Genomic DNA, 16,899 nt, shown 5'->3' with positions numbered 1-16,899 from the left:
GACCAGCACCTGTATGTATATGTATATGTGTGTGTGTGTGTGTGTGTGTGTGTGTGTGTGTGTGTATGTATGTATATATACATATGTATGTATGTATGTATTAGGGATGTGCTGAACGACTAATTTCACTGACGTTTAAATGGAAATTTAAGCCGACTAGTCTAAAAAGAAACCAACCTTCAGAAAACAATAAAAAAAAAAAAATTTATGCGATCCATTTAAAATACTTAATCTATTCCAAATCCGAAGCTAAATTCCACTGAAAAGGGGCATTTATCTGCGACATGCTCGCCTTGAATTATGATCATTGTACATTAAATATAGAACATGACACACATTCACTGAATCAACGTTAGCGAATATTTAATAGACATATTTATTGAAAACAATTGAATGAATAGTGCAGGATTAATGGAACAACCCTAAAAGCCTGCTCTAAACGGAATTCACCATGTAAAAGTTACTTAACATATTAAAACAGTCAGGACATTGTTGATAATAATTGACAGGTAAACTAAGCCAAATCTACAAGAGAGAAATAAATGCACTGAAAAGTTGCACGTATTTCACGACGTGCAGTCTTGCGTTAGCCCTTGATCTAATATGACAGCTGTTTGGTAAAGAACGTTAACCAATAACAGTTACAATGTAAAAAAAAAAAAAAAATAGCTATAGGATTGAAAAAATAGGCCTGTGATGTAGCCTGCAATAAACCTAATGTATTCTAAACATGATGTGCACACAGAATAAAAGATAGTTTAACCCATTCAGCAGTCGGCACCTTGTTGATAATAGCCTTCTTAATCAGCAGATTAAAAAAATGGCATACATAGTCTAAAACAGTAATTTTCTCGGCTACATACTCAAAAGCATAATTGTTTTGATGAGCAAAATTAACACATCGACATGGTCCGGTAAAAGACAGGACTTGACTCACCTGAGGATGCTATCCTGCACTTGAAAAAGTCTGCACAGTAGAAAAATAACGTAAAAGCATGCACAGATTTAAAGAAGACTCAAATGTGAAAACATCCATAGGGACTTTCATACGTTTGGAAAGCCAGTTGCCGCACCACCGAAGTGATTTCATTACTACTTTGCTGAGTTTGCTTGTCTAGCAAGAGGACATTTTCCTGTGCGTGCCGCGAGAGAGGGAAGAAGCTTGCGCAGCCTGAGGTGAAATTAAACTCTGTATCTCCTCCAGAAAGCCAAACGTAAATGTGTAAAAATGATGATCGGTTTAACGAGGGGAAATATTAACCGACTAGTAATTCCAGTGTCGACTAGCAGCATCAGAACCCTTTAGTCGACTAGTTTCGCGCATCCCTATTATGTATATATATTGAGTTTATTATATTTAAAAAAAAAAAAAAAAATGTGTGGACCTTTCAGGTTTACTCCATAGCATATAGCAGGTAAGATGCCAGTTGTTTTGTTTCATCTTGTGGATCTTCTTTTAAAATGTTTGTGAAACCTGCTCTCTAGCATTAATTCAATATTGAACTCTCTCACAGACGGTCCAGTTTGTCCAGGGAATTTTCGTTGAAAAATATGACCCCACAATAGAAGACTCATACAGAAAGGTAGCTGCTCTCTTCTCAGTAGCTTCTACTGTTTTTCATTTAATACCCAAGCATGTGGTGGAAGCTTGTTATTTCTGTGTCCTTTAATTTCCTTCCCTCTTCCCATGCAGCAAGTGGAGGTGGATGGCCAGCAGTGCATGTTAGAGATCCTGGACACAGCAGGAACAGTAAGTGCTGTCAGCCTCCCTGTCGTTTCCACACCTCCATGTCTCTGAGGGATCAGCCAACAACAGCTGGCAGCATACTGCAGGAAGATTAGAGGACAAATAACAAATGCACACCCTTCTTTTGATGTTTTCTGAGTCTAGAGTTAAATTAATGAACAAGACACACATTCTTAAACCCAAAGCAAAACAAGATTACTTGTTTTTTGAAAACAAGATGGGAACAGGAGCTTTCAAACTCAAAAAATTACAACTTAAAGCACTGTAAAAGTAGATCAAATAAATAATGCTCTATATTCAAAGTCTTCCGAAGCCATGTCACTGCTTTGTGTGAGGAGCAGGCTATAATTTAAATAGTTAAACAATTCACTCATCTCACAATTCGTTTCGGTTCACAATTCTTAAAACTAAGCCTGAATCAATAAAAGATTGATTTTTATTATTATTTTAAAGACATATGCAAAACAGTTCCTTTCTTTTAAAATTTAGCAAAATGTACTGTTTTTAAAAGTGCTAAATGATCCATCAGAGATGTACTGAGACTAAAAATCAGCCAGAAGTGGTCAAAGGTGACACCAAATGGAAGTTATAATTCTGCTTTGCTGAAAATACGGAATAATATTAGATACTGTACATATGCTGCTTACACACTGTCACTGATTACATACATTTAAAATATTTTAAATTAAAATTGTATTTTTCTGAAATAGTATTGTCTCTGATTGCATCTAAATATTCGTTTCAAAAATACATATTTAATGGAAGTGTATGCTTATCCATTTGAAGTCAAATTAGACATTACATTTGACATTAGAATTGTACTGTATTCCTTCATTGCATTTTTACACATATTATTTGCCTTACAGTAGATTAATATGCACTTTCATTAAACCTCTGTAAACATTCATTTTCTCTCACGGAGTCGGAGCAGATCACTCGAGTTCCAAACGGACATTCGATCCCTCACGCTGAAAAGACGCATCTCTCTCATGCTCCTGGTTTCAGTTTCCGATGAACTTACCATACAATGGCTGTGCAATCATATTTTAGAGCTCCTTGTGTGCAATGAATGAAGCGATTTCCATTTGTATGCCCGCGTCACGTAGGCTTTGGACGTTGCAGGTATTGAACAGAAAAGATGCTTAAAGTCCCATCTCCACAATGCACATCATTGCATTTGTGAACAGCAATGTATTGATCCACATTAAACTGTTACACCTCAATTATTCACAAAAAATATATATACCTTTGCTCCCTGACATAAGGCATCTGCTGCTTTGTTAGAGTTTTGTCACCACACTTTAAATCGCAAGTCATTTATTACATTTTACAAAAGAGCCACAGTGGCTTCAACTTCCATTTTTATTTCTGTTTTGCATCAATTTCTCCAGAAATTACAACTTTGTGGTTTAAAACACATGGGATAGAAACACTGCTTAAATTGCAAACCTGGCTATTGGTTCTCACATGTCTTCGTTCAAACTTGTATTTTTGAATTCATGTTTTCATTCACGAATGAAATATGAGAGCTACAGTGGAGGGGAACATTTTAAGCGAATAATGAAATAACGAAAATCATGTGGGTTTGGTAGGGCATGAGAGTGGGTAGATGACAGAATTTTCATTTCATTGGTGAACTATTACTTTAAGTGGTTTTTAGACAACACCCCTCTTAAAAATGGCACTTTCATGGTAAAAGCACTGCCATGCAAGGCCTCCAGTGTCTTATTGCTTTATCTCAGATATTTGGTGTTGGTGACAAAGACACTCATCATCGGCTTGTTTTTGTGTTTTTCTTCCCCTTCAGGAGCAGTTCACTGCCATGAGGGACCTGTACATGAAAAACGGTCAGGGCTTTGCTCTTGTGTACTCAATCACAGCACAGTCCACGTTTAATGACCTGCAGGATTTGCGAGAGCAGATCCTACGAGTAAAGGACACAGAGGATGTAAGTGTGGGGGAAAAGACATAGATGTATGGATGCATGTACAGATAGCACTTAATGTACTTGGTTCAACAAATCGCCATCTTACTGAAGCCATTATGTGTCTTTCATCACAAGCCAAATACACCTAATAGCTGCCTACACAGGGTTTTAAGTGCCATTATCAGTCTCTTCGCTCTCTCTGCCAATAACATTTAGAACATCAAATGTGTACACAACCTTTCTGTAATAGCTTGTTGGATCAGTGTTTTTTTTTTTCTTCAATCAGTGTTTTGAATCAAATCATTGAAATGGATAGATTGAGCTGATTTACGGAAATGAATCATAACTTACCAACTCTAATGGTATTTTTGATTTTGACATTTAAATCAAAGACACTGTATAAAACAAACAAACATAACATGCTTATACACAAGTTGACACACAATGAGTGATTGAAACACTTTAGGAAGCTTCATTAACCAAATAAAACACTTATTGGAATATTTTCTTTTCTAATGTAACCATTTTATATCGCCAGTAAAATAATTGCAAATATTCAATCTATCACCCAGCCCCAAACTATAGCAAAAGTCGTGTGCTGATAAAACAAGCCTGTCATCCCATGCGTCTAAACCCTTTTCATGCAGCGGCCCATCCTCAGCCCTCACCCAAAGTCCCTGCTTTGTGTCAGTGAAGGAATGCCCTTTTTTTGACGTGTGGAGAGAACACAATGTGTGTGTTAGAATGGAGTGTGAAGTGCAGGCCCAGAGGATCGCAGCCTTGAGCAGTTAACAACTGAAATTTGTTTTGATTGGCCTTACACCGCCTGCCTCTCTTCCTCTCCTATTATGCTGCATCTGCGATGTGGACGGGCGATAAATCCTGATCCCCAGCAAAGGTTCAAACCCATTGACACTGGCAAGCGTGAATGGAATGTGTGTGGAGGTTGTGTAGGTAGTTTGAGTTGATTTGAGGCCAACTGTTCACACAGGGAAAGTATGAGAGAACTCTTGAGTCTTTTTCCACCCTTGTTTTTAACAAACCTTATTTACTCTGATGTGGGTTATACGAGTAACTCTTCACCATTAAGTGTGCCTGTGTCGGTTTGATATTGCTGTATGTCGTCATTGTCCATTATTTCTGCATCCTTGGCCCTGGTCTTTGGTGCTTTTAGTTTTATGCTGACTTTAGACATTCCTAGTTCTGTTTCTTTACAGAGGCCTGTACTAAAATACCTGCCCCCACCACCACCTCTTCCTGGTTTGTTTAGATTTAAAACATTTTCCATGTGGCCAGTCCAAACATTGCAGGCTCATGGTGCTAGAAGAGTGGCCAGTGAGAGAGGGGCTCTGTGTGCTCTCCACTGCTGTGAGGCCACAGAAGGAAAAGGAAAACCTACAGCATCCTGCATCTTTCCATAAATTTTTACAGCACTCTTCTCTATTTAACAGACATGAAGCAGATGTCACTAGCTTTAGAGGAACACCTTGAAAATGCCACTCTGTTGGGTTAAAAGTGACCCTGAACTGACACCAAATTACTTATGTTTACATGCAGCCTCTGATTGAAAAGATATCTTGTCAACACCTCAAATGAATGTGCAGAAATTTACTTTCAAATACATGTGATGCAGATGTAAACAGATATTTTCGTCCGATTGCATAGTTTGAAGGACTGTCAAAATATTGATTTTCCGATGCATAGTGATCTTTATTTAAACTATCTCAATATCAATTCTTAAATCCTAAAATCGATCTTTTATTTTATGCGGCAACCCTCTACAGTGTGTATTTGACCTAATTGAACACCATGCTTCTTAAAATGTCTGATTAGCCACTGGCTGGTAAATGTTCAGATTTCACTCACCAGTGATTGAGTAGTATGGTGGCAAAAAAAAGTGCAGAGATCCTTTCACCACGCATGGAGAGTAAAAGTTTAGTTTGAGTCAATTTGGGTAATGTGTGTCCAATGATAAGCTCCACGCAACTCATTTGTCATTGAGTAATGTCTCACTTAACATCCTTTCTATTCTTTACAGTAGGGTTTTGATCAAAAACAACAAAAAAATAAACATTTAACTCTAATCACACATAGAATGGTTGAAGTAAAGACATTCGACGACTCTTTCGTTACTGTGCAATTAACCAAAACACCGAGACCCTCACTGAACTGCCAGTTCATAAAGGGAGAGTACCAGTTTTTAGCATGTATTCTAAAAATCACTGTAAATACAATAAACGTAGCAAGAATTATATATGCAATATAGTACATATTTATTGATGGAATACATTTTTTTTTATTATTATTATTTTTTTTAACCTTTTTAAAAGCTAAACACAATGATGAAAATGATAAAATATTATTCGTAAAATTAATGTTTTAATAATGTACCTAGTTAGAAGGTCATCTGCATAATTAACAGCATTAGCTGAGAGAATGTCTTTTATATGTAAGCAAAATGGACATATTAACTGAAATACAGTATACCAATATGAATGAAAAACGGAATTGAATCAAATCGAGAGCTTGTGTATCGTAATCATATCAAATAAGGAAATCTGTATGAATGCTCAGTCCAAATAGTTAAGGGTATGTATGCAGTTCATTCAGAATCTGCAGTTGGATTGCTTTAAATTCGGATTGACCTATCTAGTGCGTTAGTGTTGCTCATATGCTAGTGTGTTGTTCATTAACCCATTTAGAGTGCCCTATCTGACACCTTAGTTTCTATAAATGATTTATCCCACTTTTATTTATCCATACATGCCGTCAGGCCACTCCGCAGTGCAACCAGGGAATGAAAATCATTACAAACACTCAAATAGGAAGTTGATGTTATCCTCCATGGGTTGGGCTGGAGTATTTCCTTTTATTCTTCCTCTCTAGGTGCTGTTCACAAGTGTGCATATCAAATCAAGAACTAATCCATAAAACAGATCTTCATACTGAAGCTGTTGAACCTTTCCAGGCCCTGTCAGTATAGCCTCAATACCTGCAAATCAATGTCATTAGCTACATGTCAGTCATAGTTTTTTTTATATGGATAGGGAAAGACTTGCATGCATGGCTGCCTCCAAATATGCTGCCTCCAGGACTTTGTTTCCACAGGACCCTTGAGAGAACTGAATTGCATCCACTTGCCTGTTCCACTGTGATTCAGTTTGGCAAATGGCTGTTAATCCATCTTTTATGTTAAACATGCATTTGACGTTTAACGTGAAAGATATATCCATAAGCACTCCGTGTTCAGGCCATTGTCTACAATTCACATGCTAGTGGACAGATCTGTGGACTGCATTGTGTGAAGACCGTGTATACGATCAATTGTGTTTTCACTGGCCGGTGATTAGGAGAGCTTTAGCAATCAATACTTGGTTGACTATAGCCACTGGACTATTGACAATCCATGTCTGTGAAATCTCATTTCAAATTAATCTCTGTGATGCCACTTTCCAAGTCCGATAATCAAATCCAAATGTATTTAAATCCTTTCTGACATGCAGTTCCGGTACTCCCCAAGAAGAACTTTCTGGAAGGAGAACTTTATAGAGGAACTAAATCCCTGAAGAGACATTTCCCTCTTGCATTCACACCTACAACAGGAACTCCTGTGGTGACATAATCTAGTGTTGACTGTTTTTCTTCTCGGGGTTGCACAACTACAAATTTTTAGTAGCTACTGATTAATTACTATTGATTTTGAGCCCATTAGTCAAGTCGAATTCAACTAGTCATGATGTCATTCCACCCCTAAAATCCCATTCCTCCTACCGATACAATCACACAGTACACAAAAGGCAAATCTGTTTGCCACAATTTAATGAGTTTTTAGCTAGTTATATGAAATGAAAAATCAACGTAGTTTGATTTTAGACATTAGTATGTTGTCAGGCATTAGATGCGCATACTAGTTTGACTATTGAAAATGATTACCGACGGCCTGAGTTTTGTTTTGTATGTAAACAGAACATAATGGTTGTTTATTCAATGCCATATCTCATAGTAAGAATTTTTATTTCAGGGTTCCTGCGGATCCTTAAAGTCTTAAATTCAGTTTTCCTAAATTTAAGGTCATAAAAAGTCTTCAATGTCTTAAATGATACAACAAAAGTCTTAATTTGTATTTAAAGAGGTCTTAAATTTGGGGGTGGAAAGAGGAATCGTGATATGACCTAATGTGATTATCACTGTTGTATTTTCTCCAAGCACGCGTGGGCTTGAGTGTTTTCAGCTGTTACAGAGCAGTTCACAATCATTAAGCCATATCGGAAATTTATGAGCTATCACTAAACAGCAACTGTTGATGATGATGTAGTGTTGATGAAATATGACAATGTTTACTTTTAATTGTTTATATTGTAATAGGTTGTAGATTATTGTAGGAGTGCACATTTTATATCCCTTATTTGTTTGAATGAGCAGCTGGAAGCAATGAAGCGCAAACAATTCAAAATAAGAGTCCCAGTGTATATCAAAGTTAAAGTGCCTTTAAAGTTAAAAGTTGCACACTATGAATCAATGGTTTGTTTTGGTATGGGGATACGGTATTAATTTTATTTGTTCAGGTTTTGAAAAAGGCCTTAAAAAGTCTTACATTTTTCAAAACTCTGCAGCAACACTGTATTAGAAATGTTGGCATCACTTTACAATAAGGTTCCATTTGTTAGCTTTAGTTAACTACATTAGTTAGTTAACATAAACTAATAATTAACGTTACATTTACAGCATATTTATTAATCTTGTTTAATGTTAATTTCAACAAATACATTTTTAAAATCGAAAGTTGTATATGTTAGCTTTAGTTAATGCACTATGAACTAACAATGAACAATTGTATTTTTATAAGCTAACATTTAACAAAGATTAATAAATGCTGAAAAAAAAATATTGTTCATTGTTAGTTCATGAAAGCTAATACACTGCCTGTCCAAAAAAATAATTGCCGTTTGGATTTAAGGCAGTGTTATGATCTGGGGTTGCTTCAGTTGGTCAGGTCTAGGCTCAGCAACATTATGTGGCAATTAGGGACGCACCGATACCACATTTTCCTCTCCTGATTCCGATATCTGAAATCTCAGTATTGGACGATCCCGATCCGATACCAGTTATGTGTTTTTTGTATTACCGGTTTTGAATATCTTTACATTATTGTGTTGAACTAATTGGGAGTACCCTGTAATATGTGAAGAAACACAAACCTCTAACTACACTTTATTTTAATATAAATGTATAACTTATTAAGGGAAACTTTAACTCATCTACTGGATAGTGTAGCAGCAAAATTAACAGTAATTCTGAACTAAGTTTTCAGTAGAAATGAAGGCAGTTTTTTTTTGTGTGTGTGTGGGTGTGCTAAATTTTTATCTGGATTTTAAAGGATTCAGAAATTTTGTTCAATTTAGTTACAAGATACGAGTTCATATTTTTTGGAACCCATTCAACTTAAATATTGATATAATTTGTAAATTATTAATATTACTTTTAGAATTTTAAATACAACAGTAATATTTCTCCATTTAGTACCTTTAACTTTAAAACCCTCTGGCTTTTATTTTGACATTCTAAACTCTCCAGGAAGTCCAGTATGTGTCTGTTTGTAGGCAAGTTCACAGTAGTTTAATTCGCTTCTTATTCAAATTCTGGTAGAATGCACATCCGGTGCCGTTCTAAATGCATATTATAAGTGAACTGAACTATTGAGCATCTACATCTGAGATGTTGTTCATGAGTAGCGCTCAAATATTGCGCACTGCGTGAATGCTAAAAATATCCGTGAGTGTGTGTGTCAACAGAGCAGTGCCATTCACTGGCGCTGCACGTGCATTTTATATATTTACGTATTAAACACAGCCTTTTGTGATTCACAGAGCTATTGCACGTCTTCAAGTGGCTTTGATTAAAATGCTCGAGTCAAATGAACTTCTTTAATGGTGTTTTTATGGTTCTTTTATGTCATTTTTGGAGCTTGACAGTAACGAAAATGACTAACACACAGTATCGGATTTGGATCTAGCTCGTCGGACCGATATCCAATCTGTCTAAAAACGTCAGTATCACAGCTGATACCGATCCAGGTATCTGATCGGTGCCATCCCTAGCGGCAGTAAAATTAAGTCTGCTGACTACCTGAATGTACTGAATGACCAGGTTATCCCATCATTGGATTTTTTTTTTTCTTCCCTGACGGCACGGGCATATTCCAGGATGACGATGCCACGATTCATCGGGCTCAAATTGTGAAAGAGTCGTTCAGGGAGCATGAGGAATCATTTTTACACATGAATTAGCCACCACAGATTCCTGACCTTAAACACATTGAAAGACTTTGGGATGTGCTGGAGAAGACTTTACGGAGTGGTTCGACTCTCCTGTCGTCAGTACAAGATCTCTGCCAAAAATTAATGCAACTCTGGATGGAAATAAATGCTGTGACATTGCATAAGGTTGTCGAAACAATGCCACGACAAACACGCACCGTAATCGAAGCTAATCAGAGTATGCAACTTTTTTTTGGGCCTGGCAGTGTACATTAATTTTAACAAATGGAACCTTATTGTAAAGTGTTAATGATGTGTGTAACAACAGGTAGGCATACGTTGAGCTGTAGCATTGCTAAAAGTTACAGTAATTAAGTATCTTAAATATTTAGCTTAGCCTGGACTACCTGTAGTTGCAGGCGGTTTCCCCTCCTCTTGCAGCCGCTTGTTCAGATGAAAACGGGCGACCATGGGTACTAGCGAGCAGGCGACAATCGGGATGCTTTCCGGCATGTATTGATCTTGCTGGATAAAGTATATAACTGTGATATTCTAAGTATACTGTATACCGTTGGAAATGGGGACCTTTTTCTTTTTTACTGAATGAAGCAACTGCTGCGTGTCTCAATGTGCATTGTTTATTGTCCAATGTCATGCGCAGATCATTTATAATGGCCATATGTTGTACTATGTTTCATAACCCTTCATTTGACCTTTTTGTCCTTCATTGAACCTATGATCCACTTAATTGATAAATCACCTTATGGCCAGTGTATATTTAATTTTCTCTCTGTCCATTTCTGGCTTTAGGTACCAATGATTCTGGTGGGTAATAAGTGTGATCTGGAGGACGAGAGGGTGGTGGGGAAGGAACAGGGTCAGAATCTGGCCCGACAGTGGAACAACTGTGCCTTTCTAGAGTCCTCTGCAAAATCAAAGATCAATGTCCTCGATGTGAGCATGTTTGCTTTCTTTACTTAAACAAGTGAACTTATTCAACATTTCAGTACTTTACTGTTCATGTGAGTCTGTGTGATTGGTTTCATGTGGTTTCACATTGCAGATCTTCTATGACTTGGTCAGACAGATTAACAGGAAAACACCAGTGGAAAAGAAGAAAGCAAAAAAGAAATCCAACTGTGTCCTACTGTAGAGACCCATCCCAGAAGCAGCTCTGAGCCAGGTCTGACCTGCACAATCATTTGTTATTCATTTACAAGTGTGCATCTATTTTATGGTTCTTTGTTTTGTCAGTAAGACTTTCCAATTTGAAGTGAGTTTATATCAAGTTATTGTATCAGCGACCTTTTACACCTGGTATTAACATTCATCTGGGAGATCTGATCAGAAGTAAACAATGCTAAATACCAGTTGTAAATAAGGTCCAATTTTGATTCAGTCACTGAAACCACATTCTGAGGTAGTCAGAAACGCTAATGATGTGACACCCAGATTTGATGCGTGCTGACCTGTCTCCTGTCAACCATTGCGCCAAAACCAGTTATGTGGGTTAAAGTGGTAGTTCCCCCAATAATGTTCTCAAATCAGCAATCACAGATGTTCATCTAGCCTGTTTACATAGAAAGACTGGATGGTTGCAAAAGCGTTCGGTGTGAACAGCCCATTAGGTGGAGGTCTCTGGCCGTGACCTCTTGCTCTCTTATCAGCATTTCTCGGATTAAGCAGTGGGTTTTTAAAACATTTAATTCGAGTTCAATTTGGAAATGTGTGTCTCGAGATCGCTTTCTGTTCCATTCTGTTGTGTTCCATCTTTTTGTACAGCCCCTGGGCTCATAGTCTGAGCCGCTTCACCACAGAGTTCTGCCGAATACCACTACTATCTTGGAATACTACTATACATACAACTGTAATGAATGAAAAACACAGCGGTATTGCTGCTATTATAAATCCTGAGTCTTGGGTAGCATACTATATGGCACCAAAGCATCACCAATTTGAAAAAATTCAAATTTAGTTTCTCAGCCCAGTTGACATCCCTAGCGTTTAGCAGTCGCCGGTTTTTATGAACCACCGAAAAGAACGCAAAAGCGCCTTCGTTTTGGCCATATTTTGTTCAAAATGACAACACCAGTTCGTTCTTTGATTTTGTATCATTGTACGGAAAAAAAGATGCAATGAAATTGAATGGTGACTGAGGCTAACATTCTCTCCAAAATCTTGTTTTGTGTTCTACTGAAGAAAGTGACACGAATTTTGAACAATATGAGGGTGAGTAAATGAAGACAAGCATTTCATCTTTGGGTGAGCTACCCCTCTAAATAGGTTCATGTGTTGTCATGTAGCTGATGGATAAAGGATGCCCTCTACTGTTCAGCCTGAAGTATTGGTGTCTGCAGAACAATAATGGCCGTTTCTCAATCTGTGGGTGTTTTCAAATCGGGATGGGCATTTCTGAACTATCCAATGAATGTAGGCAATCTCAGTGTATTAGGCAAATCGTGTAAAGTCATTGAAAAACGGCCATCCCAGATTGAAAATGCCCACTGATTAGAAAACTCCTATTTTTGTTCTGCAGAGGCAAAAGTCTTGTCAGCCTGGTCAATTCACCTGTTTTCACTTGTTTTTGAACATCATCTTTTTCTTGTGGTCTCAAGACAAAACTTCTTAAAGGCGTTCCAGAATTTTAGCAGTGGCGAATTCTCAGAGCCAGCAAAGCCTTCTCTGCTGGCCTAACATGCCTAATAAATAAATATTTTTTCATCCTGCCATTCTCATTCACCTTTTGCATTTTTGTTTTTAATCGCTTTCCACAATTAATCTTCAAATGCATAGGGAAAAACGAAAAGTTTATCCAAACAGAATTTATTCCTCGACGCTTATAAGCGAAGCTTGACATCTGTTTCAAATCGCATACCAAAGCCGAGCTCGTTAGCCGAAGCAGTGCGTGAGTCTGAGCTCCACCCCGTTAGGCCTTCAGAATTTCAATTGAATCCCTCAACAGTGCAAATGAATGGGCATCTAATGTCATATTGTCAGATTCATCACTCAGTCAGATTGATTTATTTGTTATTGGTGGGTGTAGTCTTTTAGATAATCCCAGTCAAGGCCAAGTAATGTACGTAATTTGAAAGCGAAGAGCATGAGAAGTGAGATCAAGACGGAGACGGCTGTCATCACTCACTGCCGTTATCACCCTTTCCATTTTAGTGTCTGGTGATGTAAATAGATGCCGTATTTGCCTGCACATTTACTGTAAAAATCTCCAGTAAAGGGCATCAGTCTGTTGCAGTCAAGATTGTGTTGTACCATGTAGATATTACTCTGCAATATGAGGTTTTAGATCAGTGTGTGTGTATTTATGAATGTGTTTCCTCTGCAGAATGCTGTAATGAAGAACTGTTAGATTGTTTGGATCATGCCAGCATTCCCATCCTCAGTGAGTGAATCAGTGGAACAGCTGACTAACTCAAAGCAGCACTGGACATACCAAGCAAGAAGAGCAGTCAAAAATTTCTTTATTTGCCCTTCATGTTGGCAGAAAAATCTGAGGAAAAAAACTTCAGTAGAACTGAGGACAACTCAACATTTCCCCGACCCTCTATATGGCTAAGAAATTGAACCTCATTATTAACATAGTAGTGAAAATTAGCCTCCAAAAACAAACAAAAAACATTTTCAGTAGCTTAACCAAATGAAGCTTAGGACATAATAAATACCTTGGGATTCATCATCTGTCTTTCACTTCCTTTCAACACCAAAACTAACACATATGCTGAAAATCTCATGGCAATATTTGAAATCCTTCAACTTCTTCTAAAAACCATGGATACATCTGTTCAAAACCGTCATGAACGAGACGAAGACATGCTCCATCAAGGAGAAAATCACTGAAGTTGCACCACAAATGTCTGTTTTTAAATGATTAAAAAACTTTTTCCTATAAACTCTTGAACTCAATGATTTTTAATGGCCTCATCATCTAATGAGAAGGCAGAAAGAGAAATCAGAGTTGACCGTTCATTTTCGCAACACGTTCAAGGACATGGAGGACGACAACAAACAATATCCAGTTATTGCGAACAGAATGACCATCTTTACGTGTAGATGTTGTAAATGAAGTTCATTTGTTGCCTATCATAACTTGTACTTCCATTCTTGATACAATGTTTAAATGTCTATAAACAACATAAACTGTATATAAATATTGTTTTGCTGACAATTATGGACATGTTCAACAAAAAATACTGCCCCCTTCCCCAATGTGATGTTATTTTGGATGCAGTCACTTGGTTTTCCTAGCACATGTATCATATTCTAATGCCATTCTGTTTCATAAAGCAGGTCTTTTATAGTGTAAAAAGTGTGGGGAGAGCGACCGATTTCTGTCTCTTGACGCTGAAATATATTGTACTAAACCAACTATTTCCTCGAGTTTTTTCTGTCAAAAGATGTTCTGGCTTTTAAGATTATTAAATTTTAGTACATTTTCATTATTTCTGCCAGTTTGTTTTATTGATCTGTCATCTTTGAGATTTAGTTGTCTCTGAAGTTTATTTCTCAGAATAATGTAACCATGATCTTAAACCATAGTCAGTCTGAAAAAACTGCAATCATCCATTGAATGAATTTGACTGTTGGCATATTCTGATGTCTATACAACTAAACCCAAAGGAAAACTTTGAAAAACCCTTGACATGTTTCCAAGTAGATGCAACCCAAAAACCACATGACAGACAGTCAACAACTCACTGCAACAGGCAAGGGTGACTATGGAGTCTTATGTTAATGAATCAGCTGCAATAGACGAACATCAGAATCTTCAAATCCCTGGTTCAAGTTTTCTTTAGGTTTGCAGTCAAAATGATTTAGGGGAGAGTCCTGGTCAAAGGTCCATTGATTCAGCTCTTTCTTTGCAAAAAAATTGAGAAGCACAAATGTCCTTCTATATCATGACAAGCTGGGCAGCTGAACCACAGAACTCTCACTTCAGCTAACAAAAATACTGGCAACATGAAATAAAGACCACATGTATTGTTACAGTTTTCATGTATAACATCTGAGTAATGTAACAGCAATATCAGAACCCTATATATAGCCCCTTCATTCTCAGCAGCACTCTTGGGACAGCTGAAAAGCAGAGCAAAGAAACTGGAGCTATAGTCTTGCTATGAGAAGACCGTTGCATCCTAACGGTTGTAACAGATAAAATGACGTTGGACAGATTTGTTACTACTTGGGGGGAAAGCCTTCATTAATAAACACTCGATAATGTCTTCCTGAGACTTCACAGTGAAGAACGCCTTGTGAGAATTCAACAAATTTTAATTGCTGAGCTCCGTGGCTGACCTGCCCATTCAATTCAATCTCTCAACTTAAAGGAATAATTCACCCAAAAATGAAAATTCTCTCATCATTTACTCACCCTCATTGTGCCATCCAAAATGGGTGGGTGACTTCTGCAGAACTCAAATGAAGATTTTTAAAAGAACATCTTCGCTCTGATGGTCCATACAATGTAAGTGAATGGGTGTCAAATTTTTGAACCTCCAAAATCCACATAAGGGTAACATAAAAGTACTCCAGACAACTCTGGTGGTTAAATATAAAGTGGTTAATATCTGCTAAGCAATATGATAGGTGTGGGTGAGAAACAGATCAATATTTAAGTCCTTTTCCCTTCACTTTAACTTTTTTCTGTTTTTGGAGATTCACATTTTCATACATATCGCCCCCTACTGGGCAGGGAGGTGAATTTATGATTTAAAAAAAAATGACTTGGTTATTGATTTGTTTCTCACCCACACCTATCATATTGTTTTAGAAGTTATGGATTTAACCACTGGAGTCATATGGATTATTTTTATGCTCCCTTTATGTAGATTTTGGAGCTTAAAATGTTTGGCACCCATTCACTTGTATTGTGAGGACCTACAGAGAAGAAATATTCTTCTAAAAATCTTTGTGTTTGCAGAAGAAAGAAAGTCATACACATTTGGGATGCCAGGAGGTTGAGTGAATCATGAGAGATTTTAATCGTTTGGTGAACTCACTTTAAAATGTAAATTGAAACTCTTTTTCATGGCTGATGTTCAAGGTTGTAATAACATGACTTGTTAGCCATATTAAAAACCAGCAGAGGGCAGTGTCACAGGACTTCCCTCTGGAAAAAGATCATAAAATAATGCCTTCAAAATGCTTTGCTGAGCTCTTGCTTGGAAGGCATATTTTCAGTGTTGAGTCAATCTCGGTAACAGCACATTCGTGCATTTTTGTTTAAACATTTTGTGTGCTTTTTGTTTGCATTTGTGAATCAGGTTTTTCACAGCAACCTTTCCAGCACGGAAGGACATTGCCATGTACAGTGGAACAGATTTCTATATGAACACATGGTGGAAACTGCTTAATTTGTGCATAAGAGTTATTAAAAAAGGTTTAACAGATTTGCAGCTTGTTTGAAAAAGGAATGGTGTTTAAGGTTTTGAAAAATATTTTTAATTGGTTTAATGGTTTAATATTTTTGGCTGCTAGAATATATGTGAAAAACTGTAAGATCTAACACCCAGTAGCTTTCATGTTGGATTGTTTGAGACTCTACTTAACCTAAATATTATAAGTTTTTTTTATTATTTTTTTTTTTTTAAAGATAACACCATCAAAAATTCAGTTTGAAAGGAATTTATTAAATTGAAATGTGTAAATCTTAAAAATAATTTTTTTTAAAAAAAACTCAAGTCCTCATTGAGTTATGTTGAACAACATGCTAACAAAGTCTCTTTTGAAACTTCAGGCTTTTACAGATACGAGATATGAGTGGATGTTCTACCCCAAAAGAATACATTGATTGAGATGTGCAAGAAATAAATACACTGACACACAAGCCATAACATAACATCAAAATGTATTAAACTACACAATCAAACTATTCTATAAGTACTTACAAAAAATGGAAGAACTACAGTATATACAAAATGTTTACAATGACACTGTTGGAGTTTTAAGTAAAACTA

The 16,899-nt window shown here is 36.9% G+C and overlaps 1 protein-coding gene across 3 annotated transcripts in view; it reads left to right on the top strand.

The window, feature by feature from the left end:
• The window catches only part of rap1ab (RAP1A, member of RAS oncogene family b), a 37,547-nt gene extending 23,165 nt beyond the window's left edge, over positions 1-14,382 (top strand). For all 3 annotated transcript variants that reach the window (XM_051675415.1, XM_051675417.1, XM_051675416.1), the window contains 6 exons: positions 1,515-1,583; positions 1,694-1,750; positions 3,555-3,695; positions 10,742-10,885; positions 10,995-11,114; positions 13,272-14,382. In XM_051675415.1, the coding sequence (XP_051531375.1) occupies positions 1,515-1,583; positions 1,694-1,750; positions 3,555-3,695; positions 10,742-10,885; positions 10,995-11,084 (501 nt within the window). In that variant the 3' untranslated portion in view covers positions 11,085-11,114; positions 13,272-14,382. The remainder of the gene's footprint in view (positions 1-1,514; positions 1,584-1,693; positions 1,751-3,554; positions 3,696-10,741; positions 10,886-10,994; positions 11,115-13,271) is intronic.
• The last annotated feature ends 2,517 nt before the right edge of the window (positions 14,383-16,899 follow it).

The sequence above is a fragment of the Myxocyprinus asiaticus genome, chromosome 37, assembly GCF_019703515.2.
Source record: "Myxocyprinus asiaticus isolate MX2 ecotype Aquarium Trade chromosome 37, UBuf_Myxa_2, whole genome shotgun sequence".
NCBI lineage: Eukaryota > Metazoa > Chordata > Actinopteri > Cypriniformes > Catostomidae > Myxocyprinus > Myxocyprinus asiaticus.
The sequence above is the reverse complement of the archived record's forward strand: the minus strand, read 5'-3'. Positions and strand labels throughout refer to the sequence as shown.